At 33.1% G+C, this 15,232-nt stretch overlaps 1 protein-coding gene across 2 annotated transcripts in view; it reads right to left on the reverse strand.

The window, feature by feature from the left end:
* Positions 1–3,053: 3,053 nt before the first annotated feature.
* Positions 3,054–15,232, reverse strand: part of KIF18A (kinesin family member 18A) — a 79,121-nt gene continuing 66,942 nt past the window's right edge. The window contains exons 14-17 of one of the 2 annotated variants that reach the window (XM_045808585.2): positions 12,573–13,011; positions 11,676–11,783; positions 5,920–6,029; positions 3,054–3,658 (exon numbers count right to left, since the gene is read on the reverse strand). In XM_045808585.2, coding sequence (XP_045664541.2) covers positions 3,576–3,658; positions 5,920–6,029; positions 11,676–11,783; positions 12,573–13,011 — 740 coding nt within the window. In that variant the 3' untranslated portion in view covers positions 3,054–3,575. The remainder of the gene's footprint in view (positions 3,659–5,919; positions 6,030–11,675; positions 11,784–12,572; positions 13,012–15,232) is intronic. The other variant, XM_045808583.2, reaches the window with a different exon arrangement.

Raw genomic sequence — 15,232 nt, forward strand, 5'->3', positions numbered from 1 at the left:
AATTTGTTTTAATAAGGTCTTAATTTAAAAAGTGAATGGGTATTTACCCCAAAGATACAGACATAGTGAAGAGAAGGGCCATATGCACCCCAATGTTCATAGCAGCATTGTCCATAATAGCCAAATCGTGGAAGGAACTGAGATACCCTTCAACAGATGAATGGATTAAGAGATGTATATATGTGGTCCATATATACAATGGAATATTACTCAGCTATCAGAAAGAACGAGTTCTCAACATTTGCTGCAACATGGACGGCACTGGAGGAGATAATGCTAAGTGAAATAAGTCAAGCAGAGAAAGACAATTATATGATTTCTCTCATCTATGGAACATAAGAACTAGGAAGATCGGTAGGGGAAGAAAGGGATAAAGAAAGGGGGGTAATCAGAAGGGGGAATGAAGCATGAGAGACTATGGACGCTGAGAAACAAACTGAGGGCTTCAGAGGGGAGGGGGGTGGGGGAATGGGATAGGCTGGTGATGGGTAGTAAGGAGGGCACGTATTGCATGGTACACTGGGTGTTATACTCAACTAATGAATCATCGAACTTTACATCAGAAACCAGGGATGTACTGTATGGTGACTAACATAATAAAAAAACATTAAAAAAAAGTGAATGGAAAGATTAGTGGGGTTATCATTGTTTCAAGAGTTATTTCAAACTAGTCAATAACTCTTTTGAGTTTAAATCCCTAACATGTAACTCTATTCTTTAATCCTGTTAACTTTATAGTAATTATTAATCTAGAACATTGATTAAAGAGATATTACTATTATTATTTTGATACCCTTTTCTTGGCAGAATATCCCAGGTGAGTCATGCTGTGTGGCCCATACTCTGGATACAATGATGTGCAAATAATACTGAGCTCCAACCTAGTCTCAGAAACAGTGTTCAGTGTTAGTGAAAAGATACGGAGTATCCTTGAGATTCCTCTCTGATCTGTGATCTAATTTGCCACATAAAATTTATTAGTTGTCAGTTGGTACTAAGAGCAATCAATTTGCAATAGCCGTACTTAACGAAATTCACACTTAAAAATTTTACAAAGATGCCCATCCTGCTTTCAAATGTGAATAAAAGAGCCAAATGCAAAACGGTATAAATAGTATGATACGATTTTTGTAAAAAACCAAGTATATAAGTTTGTATATGAGTAAAATAAATGATGTCAGGATACCCAAATTATCAGCAGTGGTTGTAACTGGAATGATACTGGTAGAGAATGAGGAGGGAGCACATTTTTACTGCTTACAGATCTTGTCACTTTTTCAAAGATATTATTTTTTTAATAAAAATGCATATAGACTATTTTAGTTAAAATCAATCTATCATGTTAGAATAGTGGTTACGCTTAGAGGGAGGTCAGAGTGAGTGGGACACAAGGGAATCTTCTGGGATACAGATAATTTTCTCTTCCTTGATTGGAGTACTGGTTACATGGATGTGTTCATTTTGTGAAAATTCACTGAGCTATATATATTTATGATTAGTCCACTTTTTACATGAATAAAGTTCACTTAAAAATTGTTCTATGGTGACTTATTGAGTAGCATTGTTCTAGTTTAAATGCATATATTTTCTCTTTATTCATATATTCAAGTTTTCTTTCCCCATATTCATTATGATTTCTTCTCCCTACTTTCTCCTTAATATGGTTGCATTGCAAATGTGTTATTATTATTACAGAAGGCAAAATGCCTAGCTTATAAAAATGGCATATAAGAAAATCACTCACTCATACTCAGCCATAAAAATTGAGATCTTGGCATCTCAACATGAATGGACCTTGAGGGTATTATGGTAAGTGCAATAAGTCAGACAAAGAAAAATGAATACCATATGATTTCGCTTATATGTGGAATCTTAAAAACAAAATAAATGAACAAACAAACAAAGCAGAAACAGACCCATAAATACAGAGAACAAACTGGTGGTTGACAGAGGGGAAAGGGGTGGGAGAAGGGGAAAAAAAAATCACTTACATCTTATGGTATGAGATAGACCATGAGATATGGTCCCTGAATCCTGTTAGCCTAATTCATCAGTACCTGGTGAAAAATAATCTTTGAAACACATAATTTCCTAAAAAGATGGAAAGGAAAAACAGGTGAAAGTGACTGTTAAAAAGGCAACACCGCTTGTTTCCTAACTTTAACAGTCTCTTATGGTTTGTCTTCCTTTCTGGTTTCATCTTGTTTCATTTTTTCCTCTCTTCCCCTATGATCCTCTGCCTTGTTTCTTAAATTCCACTGAGGGTTGCTGGAGGGGATGGGGGTGTGGGGATGAGGTAACTGGGTGATGGACATTGGGGGGGGGTATGTGTTGTAATGAGCACTGGATATTATATAAGACTGATGAATCACAGACCTGTACCCCTGAAACAAATAATACATTATATGTTAATTAACTGAATTTAAATTAAAAAAAAAAGAAAAAAAACCAGGCAACACAGCTAATGGCTTAATGACAAAAGGACCCCAAGGAAATTGTGTATGGTGGATCTCCCTATGACAGATTCTGTGTGCATATCTATAAACATGGAACTACCAGAGTCAGAGTTGGAAGGAACCTCAAAGATCATTACTGCATCTCATACTCTCCCAACCAGATTGTAAGTGGAAAGACATGACTAAACTAAAAGGCCTAAAATGTTTCAACTGGTTGTTAAGTGGTTGTTTGCTTTGGTGGAACAGTTCCCAGGCCACATAAAATTAAAAGTGTGTTTAACCAAATATTTGTTGCATTCAGGAGATGAACAGGTCAAACAAGGCAGGTGAATAATGATTTTGTTGCAGCCCTGTGTACTTTCTATAGGAGAAGGAATGATTAAAACTTTGTCTCACTATCATTAAGGAATATATGAATCACTTTCAGACCTGGTTCTAGTGCTATATATCCTGATTTAACACTAAATACAAATCTACAAAATTCACATTTTATATAAAATAATAGTTGAAAGTGTGTAAGGGGTACTAACAAGACAGAAAAGCAAACACTGTAAAATCTATATCTTTAATATACTGAGTAGTAAGGAACAATATTAGTATTTTATTCATGAAGACTACTTAAATAATCTTTACAAATTTATGGGCACATATATGTACATTTGTACATCAAAGTATTTTTGGAAAGTAAAGTCCTATATATGATTAAAATAATGTACAACCAAATATATCCTGGGCCATAATTTTATCACTTCTAAATTCTCCTTGTTTAAAAAAAACCAGTAAGGATAATTTAACTCACTATTTTCTAACATGCCCTAATCCACTTGTAGCACAGTAAAACTGATGTGCCACCACGCCTACTTAGGGACTATAAAGGGTAACAAATATTTTAGTAACTTTATTAAAACATAACCTTTTCTGTTGAAATTTAATATTTGCTTAGAATACAAAAGAACAAAACAAAGAATTTTATTTTCTGTTTGCTGAAGGTATTTGGGTAAACCTAGCTTTAAGATGGTCTTCTTCCCAAGGTTTTAAATAAGTTCCTGAAAGGGCACTGGCAACAAATCCTTTTAAAAGGCGACTTGTCAATTCCGTTTTCCTTGATTTTGAAGTGACTTATCTTAGACTTCCTTTTGAAATACTTCTTCCAAATTTTCTAGCCATGTTTGGCTTTACTTTATAGATGTTTCTTTTATGGTCTAGAAAAGAAATAAAAAGACATATAAATATGGTAAAAGTATTCAAAAAGAATTCTCACTATTCATTCAAGTTATAAAAATTTGTTAAAATTATATCCATAAGAAGAAAAATTTATTCTTAAAATTAATGGTTGTTAACTAACATGATTTAAAATATAACACGAAGGAAACATTAATAATATTGGTTTAAAAGTAGAAATTCATTTCTCCATATTGCAAACTGAGTTTTTAGTGGCCGCATGTGTACACCCCACTCCCCACCCTGGCAGGTATCAAATAACATCACTGTATAAACTACTGCATTTAATTTTTGTTCTTTTGAACTAACGAAAGATTATTCTACAAGCAGTGTTTTTCTTTAAGGCATCATCATTTTTTTCCTCATTTGATAGATTACTTCCCTAAGGCTTCTAAACTTCCATATTTTTCCTATGTTTAGGAGTATAATCTGCATCTAGTACTTCCTTAAGTGCTAATCCCGATCCCATAGCTCTTATTCCTTTTACTACCACCTCTCAAATGTCCACTCCTCTGGTTCTTCTTCAGCCTTCACAACAATTGTTTATTCAACAAGTGTTGTTAAAACAAGGTGTCACTGACTTCTTTATGGCTCAGTCTAAATCTTTTACCCATTTTTTTGTCATATTGGGTTTTAGTTTTAGGGGCACATATTCTCTTGACAGTATTCTTATTTCTCAGTAAATAGCAGTTACCTTCTTTCCCACTGATGTTCTTTTGTTTTTTTATTTGTACACTGTTAGTTGGAGAACTCAGTTGAACATATGCTAAGAAAGGCAGTCCCAGTTATCTCCTACCTTTTCTAGTAATTCCTCTTGTGTATTTAGGCATTTGCACTTGGATAACCTAATATACATAAACTGCTACTTTTCCTTAAACTAATACCTCTTTCTAAGTGCTCCATTATCCTTAACAATACATAATCTTTCAACCTAGCTTTAGCTCTTCTTAACTCTTTGGCAAGCAGGGCAGTTTAGTATCAACTCCTACTTCTTTCTATGTAGAATTATTTTACTTGCCTCTCTTTATATATGAGATATTTGATGCATTTTATACCATTCTTAGAAAATATGCATGTTAGAAAAGCCAAATCCCTATTTGAGAAGTATCATAAATTTATTATTTGGTTGTAGAATTATGATTTCCTGGAGAATTTTTTCAGGAGACCAATGGGGCAGTACATATCCATACCAACTGCACATACACACTGTTAAACACTACTAAGTTTGGCGTGCTAAACCAAATAATCATAATAAATTTTACATTTCAGGACATTTTTGTTTGATTTTTAAAATTTGCACTGAAGGATGCCACTGGCTACCACAAGAAGTAAGGATTTTTCAATACAGTCTGGCAAAGCTATTGAGAAATTTTATATTACTCTAATGAAAGAGCACTGACATAAAAAAATAGCAATAGTTTTCATGTTATTCTTAGAAACCCTCATTATCTCATGAAACCCTATAAATTCCAAGTGCTGTAATTACAAGTTCCTTTAGGGAAGAAATCAAACTGGGTCTTAATGATCTTGCTATCTGTCATAGAAACTAGCACATATCAGTGCCTAGTAAATAAATACTTCTTAAATGAAGTCTTAGGAATTATAGTGTCAGAGAGAAAGAGATCTGGACAGCAAGGCCCAGGAACTGGTTTGTGCTATATACCTCTAACTTCACCAAAGATGTGGTTTTGTTACTAAAGACTCATGTCACCACCATCTGCAATTGAGAGGCTGTAGTCATCCCCATCAGCATCTTTTTCAACTTGATATTAGGAGTTACAGTATGACTGTAACTAGGTACAGACTGAAGCCTGGCAATAATTGTACAAATGAGTCAGAGGGCAAATTATTAAAAATAATGTGAGAAATTTCAAGTACAGTTTATCTGTTAAATATGGTTAATCGTTAACCTATTAAATAATACATTTAGCTAATTATTTCAATTATTAGTTAAATTATTTATGAATTCTTCTGTAGTATGAGGCAATATGAATAGCAAAAGGATACAGAATGTAGAGTTAGAAGTCTGGCTCCACCATGAAATACCTGTGTGATCTCGGGTATTTTCTATTTTGTGTCTTAACTTTTTTTATCTGTAACATGGATAATCGCACTTACCATCTAATAAATGTGATGAGCAGATAAAAGGAGATTCTAATGAAAACACTGTATGTAAAATGTAAAGTACTATACATGTTTGGTAATCATGTTATTAAATATCGAATTAAGAGCTGATACATACCCACTGTCGGTCTGTTTTCTTGTAAGTGCTTTTCACTTGCATTATCTTGTCGAACACGTTTGGCAAATCCAGAATTTACCTCAGCAGTTAATGAAGTATTTGATGAAGAACTGTAAGGGAAAAAATCTTTTATTTTAGTAAAGCATTTTTTATAAGTTCTAAAACATATTCTATATGCAATAAAGATTAAAGTGAAATAATAAAATAATAAGTTGCAAAATCCCATAAAAGTAATTGGAAGTACTGGGGCATCTGGCTGGCTCAGTCGTTAAGTTTCTGCCTTCAGCTCAGGGCGTGATCCCAGAGTCCTGGGATCCGGCCCCACATCAGGCTCCTCCGCTGGGAGCCTGCTTCTTCCTCTCCCACTCCCCCTGTCTGTGTTCTCTCTCGCTGGCTGTCTCCCTCTCTGTCAAATAAATAAATAAAATCTTAAAAAAAAAAAAAAGAAGTAATTGGAGGTACTAAATTGGAGGTACATTTTTGGCCAACAGGGAAATTTGTTGTGATTTTAATGATGTTTATTCAAATTGGAGATTATGATTGTAGGTATATGTAACAATTCCGTAACAAAACATTTTCAGGGTGTTCTGCTAGAATATAAGCCAACGCTATTATTCAAAGTGTACATACAAAGAGCATCTTGCAAGAGGTGAAAAACTAAGCTCCTATTATAAATTTGGAGCAAGAACCTTAATCTGGAGAATATAAGCAAATGAGATTGTTTGGAAAATCTTGTTTTCAAATCAAAGCATGGTAATAGGCTGAGAATCTCTCTCTGATTACTACAATTATAGAAAGTGAAATAAAAAGAATGACCTATTTTCATTTGTTTTATTTTATTTATTTATTTTTTTAAAGATTTTATTTATTTATTTGACAGAGAGAGAGACAGCCAGCGAGAGAGGGAACACAAGCAGGGGGAGGCGGAAAGGAAGAAGCATGCTCCCAGCAGAGGAGCCTGATGTAGGGCTCGATCCCAGAATGCCGGGATCACGCCCTGAGCCGAAGGCAGAAACTTAATGACTGAGCCACCCAGGCGCCCCTCATCTGTTTTATCTTAAAAAAATTATATCAATCTCATATACTAAAGGGTCAAATTTCCAACTCAATTCCAGTTGACATATTACTACTAAACACTTACTACTATGGCTTCATGTTATAGGATATACAAATAAGTAAGGCAGTAATAACCCCTGTTCTGAAAACTTACATAATGAATACATGCTGGGGGGGGGGTGGATAAGACAAATATACCAAATACAAGGTAAAGTAAAACACAGTGCTATAGGTTTTCAAACTATAAGGAGCTGTAGGTTCCTGAATTTAAAAGTAGGAAAACAAAAAACCAAAAAACAATGGAAAGATTTTGTGGATGAGATGAGGTTGATCTGGCCTCTGAAAAATAACAGCCCAATCCTTAACCCAAAGAGGATCAAGTTTTAACATGTAGGGTTGGGATGAGAGAGCATCCCCCCCCCATCCACACTGATTCAGATAAGCTAATTTTGGGGAGTTTCTGTTTAAAAAAGATGTCATATGCCATTTTACAATTTGATACTAATTTGATTGTCAGTTGCATTAACACTTGAAGGCTTCCCTTTTATGGCAACAATTTGCTCTTCTGGTAATCCTAACCACATGGTAAACTGACGTGGGTGTGTTTGTTGAATAGTGAGAAGATGGATTCGTTGTACAGTTTCAAAAGTGGTCAGAAATGGCAATTTAATATGATAGCAAAGTAAAATAGGCATGAGCACACTGAATGTTGGCAAAAATAACTCAACCTATGTACCTCAACTTTTCTAGAGCCTGTAAGAAAAATTATTATGGTGTAACAAATGGTAATTTTGCCTACTCTGTTCAAGAATATAAATGATACCTACCCAAAATGATAACAAAAAGTATTAGTATTACGAAAGAAAGCAAATTCAGTTGCAGAAAATCTCTATTCCTAAAGGGTGCTAAATAAACTAAGTTACAATAATTCCGTTTTGGATACTAAACACCCTTTTTGGATAACATATGCATCAATTGTCTAAGGCAAAAATTCTTTTTCGGTCACTTAGTGATTTTTCTTCAGGGATACAGATCATTGTCATTGGTTACTTTTGATAAGTGTTGGCTTTCCCAATAATTTATCTTAAAATTATCTTTTTATTATTTTATGGAATGATTTTTCACTTTGGTTAGTTCTAGAACATCTGTGTTTACTAATAAATTGTTTTTACTTGAAAATTAGGCTTTTGAATAAATCTATCTGAAAGAAAGTTCATATTTCTAGGAATGAAAACAAAGCCTAATAAAATAAATTGTATATTTACATATAAGTAAAATACATGCAAACATTTCTTAGAATTTAGATAAAATAATCTGCTGGTAAAATATTTAACATTCATGTCATAAATTTATTTTAGATTTATGTTGGATCATAAAACAAGACAAAATTGGTATGAGTGAAAACTCAAATTATGTTAAAGACTATCTATTGAGAAGAAATTTAGAGACTCTTCTAGTTATGTGCCAAATATATTTCCATAACTATTAATGAAAGTTAAGATTTAGCCTTTTGTTCCCTTATATAAATAGTATGTTTCTACTTGTTTAACAGATGCATCTCATATTCTTTCAGTTGAGATAATTTCTAGTTGGAACCTTTAAATGTCTTTCAAAACAGACCAAAAATGTGTGACAAGTGTGAGACCCATTTCTGGGTGCTAAGAAAGATTATGAAACAAACAACCAATACACAACCAATACACAAGCAAACAAACCCCCAAAACTCTGATTAATATAATTTATAAGTAAAATTTTACATATGGATATATTATATTTGTATATTTGGTAGGCTGATTTAGTTAAAACAGTTTGCTATAGTGATATTAAATGAATGAAAATGATTAAAAATTTAATATTCTCAATTTAAGTAACTAAAAAATTGAGTTTTGTAGGTTTTTAGAATATCCAGTGCTTTTGGACTCTAAATTTTTTTCAGAGAGAAAACTAATACAAACTGAATAACTTAACTATACACATGGAGGCTTCTTTTCATTAAAAAAAACATATTAAAATATATATGTACACACAGACACACACACCCCTAAATATGTACATAAAGCTGCTAAGTGGAAAATACCAGAGTTTATTACTCTCAAACTCATGCAGGTTTAATTGGGGAAAAGGAAGATTAAAAAAAAAAGTAATTATGTATATTTCTAGCATTAATCTCTTTTAACCTTAGTTAATGGCAGGATCTAATTATTGGTACCAGAGGGAATGTAATAGAGCAATTAATAGGCTATGAGAAATCTTACTTTCTTTATATGTCCTTTAATATTATTTCATAATATTAGTTGCTCATGTGGAAGCTCTTTAATTCATCTAAAACCACTCTGACTACACAGTTTACATACCTAGACATTTCTTGAAAAACCATTTGATTCTGATAATGATTATGTGTACATTTTAAATTATTATTAGCTATAAGATTTTGCTACATCTTAGTTAACACAACAGAGTTGTGAGGAACCAGAAAAGTCACCAACACTAATTAATGGAAAAAATAACATAATCAACACAATGAAAATTAGTGATAAGATGATGATGGTTAGGTAGATACCCATACATGAGTCAGACAAATTGCATCATTTAAATTAGTGCCATAGAAAAATGCAGTTTTAAATGTCATGGATAGTTAGAGGCATTCTGGAAAAATCAGTCTATTAATTTTAAATCTACATTCCAAGGCATTGCTTTACTTTGGAGGGGAAAAGACAGATCTTAAATGCACTTATGAGATAATACTCTACGTGGTACAAATAGACTATTTGTAAATTTGTTTAGACTAGCCCAGATGATAACAGGTTCATGGTGGAAAATAGGAAAAACTTAAAGAGTTATCCTGTCTTAGATCCTACACTCTTGTCCCCTTAATCACATGTCAAAGAAAGAGGTAAAGCAAGTCAGAGCCATTTTACAATATAACCACCCACTATTCTCTTGTCATTGCACTCAGTGTTGTGGGATATAAAGACTACATAATGGACTTCAAGTCATATAACTCAGTATATTTAAGATTTTTCTTGTCTTTGATTTTTAGCTGTTTTATTGCTATGTACTTAGGTATGTTTCTCTTTGTATTAATGCTGCTTGTAGTTTGCAGAACTTCTCGAATCTGTGATTAGTTATCTCCTGTCAGTTTTGGAAAATTATTAGCCGGCATCTCCTCCCCCATTCTTTTTCTCATTTCTTTCTGGGTCTCAAAATATATACGTGCTAGACATTTCTGTGTCCTATGTCTTTTTCACTCTTCTATCTTATCCCTTTGTATATTGGTTTAGATGTTTTTCTGTAAACCTATCTTCTAGTTCACTAAACTCTCTTCTGCTCTTTCTAATCTACTAAATTATTTATTTATTCTTAATTTCAGTAGATTCTAATTTTTCAGTTCTAGAATGTTCATTTGATTCACTTTAATACAATCCAGTCCTTTGGGAAATTGCCACTATTTTGCTGAACTTAACCACAGTTAAATTTTTGAAGTCCCTACCTGATAATTTTACTCTCTAAATCACTTATGGATCTAGATTATTAGTCATTTGGTTCTGTCTTCTGACATACTTGGTAATTTTTGCTTAAGTGCTAAACATGTGGGAAAAAAAAAAAACAACCCAGAACTGTAGATGTTCTAGTTGGTATATTTCTCCAGAAGGAATTTAATTTTCTTCTGGCTAGTAGGCAGAATAGAGATAGATTACCTCGATCCAAAAGGGACTGAGTTAGTCTGCGGTCTTTTTCAGGCTTTGAAGAACTGGTCTATTTCCAGTTTGCCCTACTCTTAGAGCACAGGCCTTCAAGGGTCTCGAATAAAATCCTGACGGCTTAAAAGCACCTTTTCTTCTTAATATTCCCTGAACAGTTTTTGTGTCCTAGCCTCATGAGAATGTTAAAATTCTGCTTAATATTGTAGCTTCTTTCAGCTTTGTTTCTTGGCCTCTTAGGAGTTCAGAATGTGGCAAATATCTTAAGGGCAAAAGCTACACATAGAATTATTTTGTTTCCCTAACTCACTGAGACTGCTGATAGCTGTAGGCTTCCATTTCGTGCTTGGTTTCCATATTTGATGCCATGAGTTGGCAAATACTAAATAGAAAAACGAGGCAGAGAAGCTTTGGCTTTCTATAGCTTGTTCTCCTTTCCTCTGGATTTTAGACCTTCAAGTCCTGACTGCCTTGGTTGGTCTCCAGTGCCTTGAAAGCAGCTGTTAGTTGTATTTTATCACCTTTTATAACTGTTTTTGATAGGTGGTTTGGTCTGATATAAGCTATATTGTCAAAGCCAGCAATTTAAGTTTCTTTACTCATTACATTTTAGTCATATGTCAAAATCCATTAAAGTAATATAATTTTAGGACTGAAGAAATTCATTAATGTATAAAAAGAAAAATACCAAATGAGTAAAAGTTGTCACCAAAAGAAAAGTTAAAATTAAATGACATTTTTGAAGGCCAGAAGACTTTTCAATTATTTTTAATAATCTGGGATATGGAATACTTTATGTAAATAGCAAGTGAAATACTTGGGCTTTATCAAGATCTCTCTTTGATAATATAAATCCAGTGCCACATTCGGAGCAATTAATTATATGCAAATTTAAATATGAATTCACAGTTTCATTATAAGAAATAAAAAGGAGCTGCAGAAAACAAAGTGGAAAGACGATCTTATGTAAGCACTGAGCCAGTTTATGGTTAATTGTACCTTGTTAACTTGCGTTTCCTTTTGGCAGCAGCAGTCATTGCCATGTAGGATGGTACTATGCTTGGTATAGGCAGAGGCTGTTTAGTTGAGAATGAGGAAGAGGCAAGCCTGTGTATTAGATAAAAAAAAAAATAAAGAGTAATTTTGATTTGTATTATGGAGAAAAAGGGGGCATACACTTTCATAATTAGAATACTATTTCATACGAATATATAAAGAAAAATAATATTCTAGACTATGAAGTCTTTCTCACTTGCCCTGGGGTTTTCTTTTCTCTTTTTTATATCATAGAAAGAGCTGCTCTCAAGAGATTTTTGCATCCCAACAGCATAGAGAGGTGAAGGTATCATTCTCATATTTAGATTACTTGTGATTATACAGATGGAAGTGTACAGGATACAAAATGAGAAGAAGTGAGACAAAATGAGAAGGATGTTAGCTTGGATGACATCTAGTCAACTGCACCTTAGAAGTATGATGATTCAGGGTAAGCTGAGGTTTGCTAAACGTCAATAAAAAAATGTAAGATTTCCTTTAGTGAACATATTAATAAATAATAATAAACATAGTAATCCTCTGATGATGGCTTGTATCATCTAACTTTGGAGTATGTAGAACAAACTCAATATATCTTAAGGTTTCTTCTAGCCTACCGAGGGTCAATCAAGTAAGATCAAATTCAAGACTTTAAAATACTGTGTTAGTAGATTAATATTTAGAAAGACAAGATTAAATGAAGGTAAAACACTGACTTTTGTAATCAAGATTGCATACTTGACCCATGAAATAGACCTTAACTATAACTAAAGAAGAAAAAGAAAGCTATGGTTTAAAAGCTATGTAAATAACAAAATAAGAACGAAAACAAGAGGAATTGGCAAATACTCTTTTTTGTACCTTTGTAAAATGTTGTTTGATAGTGATTCTTGTTCAGGTAATTTACTCTTCAAGCTCTTGGTGTCTTCACATATAGTAAATGTAGAGTCCAAATCTTCCTGTTCATACTCTTTTCTCCTGCTGAGAGGAATATCTACTTCACATAACATTTTCAGAGAATTATCACTGTTTGCATCTGAGCTGATGGTCTGAAACCCTGTAGTATGTGATGATGGTTTTAATAACGTCACTATAGATGAATTTTGAGATGTTTTTCTACAGTCTTCTGGCGTATACACAATAGGTTGAAGTTCTTTGCTGAGAGAATCATTGAGCTGTAAACTTTCAGACAGTGCAGACTTTTGGGAATGTTTTGCATTCAAGGGAGAAGGCATTAGTTTTCTTCGGGTTCTTTTTTGTGGAGGAATTTTAAGTAGATTAGATTCACCTGAAGATGTGCCTATGCAATAAAATTAAAAAGAATCTCAATAATGTCACCTAAATAGTTTTCCAATAATCCTATCAGTTAAAAACAACATCACCACCACCAATAATAAAGTACATTTTCTACCAAATGATGAAAATTTAAAAGAAAGCTGGAAAGAAAAACAAAAACATAGGTTATTGATAACTTTAAATAATGTTAATGAACTCATTATAAAGATATTCTAGAACAGAAATAATAAATGGCTAATAACAATACTGATCCCTAGGTACAGCAAAATTGATATTGGGGTAATCATGAAAACAAATTTCCAACAAATTCTAATGACACTCATAAGCAATTTCCAGCTTTTATGCTTGATTTAGATTTAAGATAACAAAAAAGTATTCAACAATCATAGGCACAGAGATTAGTAACTTGTTCTATTATAAAATGTCACCAGTTATTTGCTAATTGAGTGGAAGTCTAATCTAAATCAACAGGAATGGTAATAACCAATAAAATTCTAGGTGAATGAAAGAATGAAATCTGTTACGATCTCAGGTATGGTTGTTAATTAAGCATTCTGATTGTTTCCTATACCATACATAATTTACAGGTTTTCAAAAATTATATTAATACCTAGAGCTGAATGAACATAAGTTGAAGATGTCAGAGTACTCATACATGAACCTCACTTGGTACAATAAGTCTCCCAAATGTCAAGAGGTCCCCAAGTTTAATGAACTTTTCTTAGCCCTATCCTACAACTTCTGTAGCTTTTCAAAATGATTTCCCTACTACCTCTCCAACATCTGTTAACCCTGTCTTCCATCATCTGGTAAATGTATATATTTCCCTAAAGAAATACACTCTTATTTGTAATTATTCTCTTGGCACTACTTTTTCAGTTATGTGAGTCCCAAATAACTAATTTTTACCATTTCCTCGCATTTTCCAACTCCCACCAATCCTAGCTCTCCTAAACTTAAAATTAAGACAGAATTCTGATCATGTCATTGTTCTGATTAAAGACTTCTAAGTGATCTTTAACATAAACATGATATCCAGAGACTGTCAGTAGGGAAATTCCTGTTTCTTGGTCCAAAATTAAGAGACAAATTGTTTTGTTTAAACTTAAGTTGAATTTCCACAATCTAGACATGCTTAAATATTTATCTCTCAAACAATTTTTTAAATATAGAAAGTAATGATTGATTGCATACATTAACAATAAACTTCATCAACTCGAGTGTGCTAATCTTGTATTTCTTAGCTAACTTTTTTCTGCTTTGCCTGTTTCATTCATGATGAACTTCAGGTGCCTGACATGAAGTAACTTTGCTTCAAGTGTACTGTCCAGGAAAGAAACTACAATGTGTATTTCTGACCATGTTTTTAAATCATGCAATAAAATTTCCAATTGATGTTAGATTTGCCTTATAATATTTAAATAACACTGAAAGCTGAATAAGTGTTATGTATTTCAATAAAGCAATTTGAACTCTCAACCAAGTTAGAAAATACACTTATAACAATCACCAATAGTATATGCATTATTCTTATTATGTTAGTTCATGATAGGCTCTGCTATGGCTAGGTTGACAATTACCCTCTAGGAAAGACAACTGAAAAACAGGAAGAAAAATATGATCCCTGTTCTACTAAGGAATTTTACTTTTCTGAGAACTAGATAAATGAGATCCAGATCTTAAAATAATTTTCCACTCCCTTTAACATGACATTTGTCAAATTTTCCATTACCAGATATTTTTATACTAATGCTGCAGTGTAAAGACAGTTACTTTTCTCCACTGTGCTGCTACCACCAATTTGGTGGCTATTAATAGCTGGAAGATTAACTTCTTTTCCCCTGAGAGGCAGCAGGGGTATATAGAAGATAGAAAACTATATCGAGGATAGAGAGCTGAATTGGGAGTCAGGAGACTTGGATTCTATTTCTGGCTTCAGCAGCAACTCACTGAGTGACCTTGGGCAACTCATTTAAGCACTGTGGGCATTAATACCCCCTACAAAAAGGGGATACTACCTTCATGTACAGGGAATTTTCTAGGATTAGATAGTATTTATAAAATATTTAGGGTTCAGAAAAAGGCTCTAGAAATGTAAATATGCCTCAACTGTTAGCTTTACTACTCTCACAGAGAAAGTTGTAATTTACTTTCCAGTATTTTCTATCAATACCTAATGCACAGCTATCATTAAAAGAACACATTTCAAAACAATGTCTCACTTT

This window comes from Ursus americanus, chromosome 24 (assembly GCF_024610735.1).
Source record: "Ursus americanus isolate L20-20 chromosome 24, mUrsAme1.1.p, whole genome shotgun sequence".
In the NCBI taxonomy this organism is placed as follows: domain Eukaryota; kingdom Metazoa; phylum Chordata; class Mammalia; order Carnivora; family Ursidae; genus Ursus; species Ursus americanus.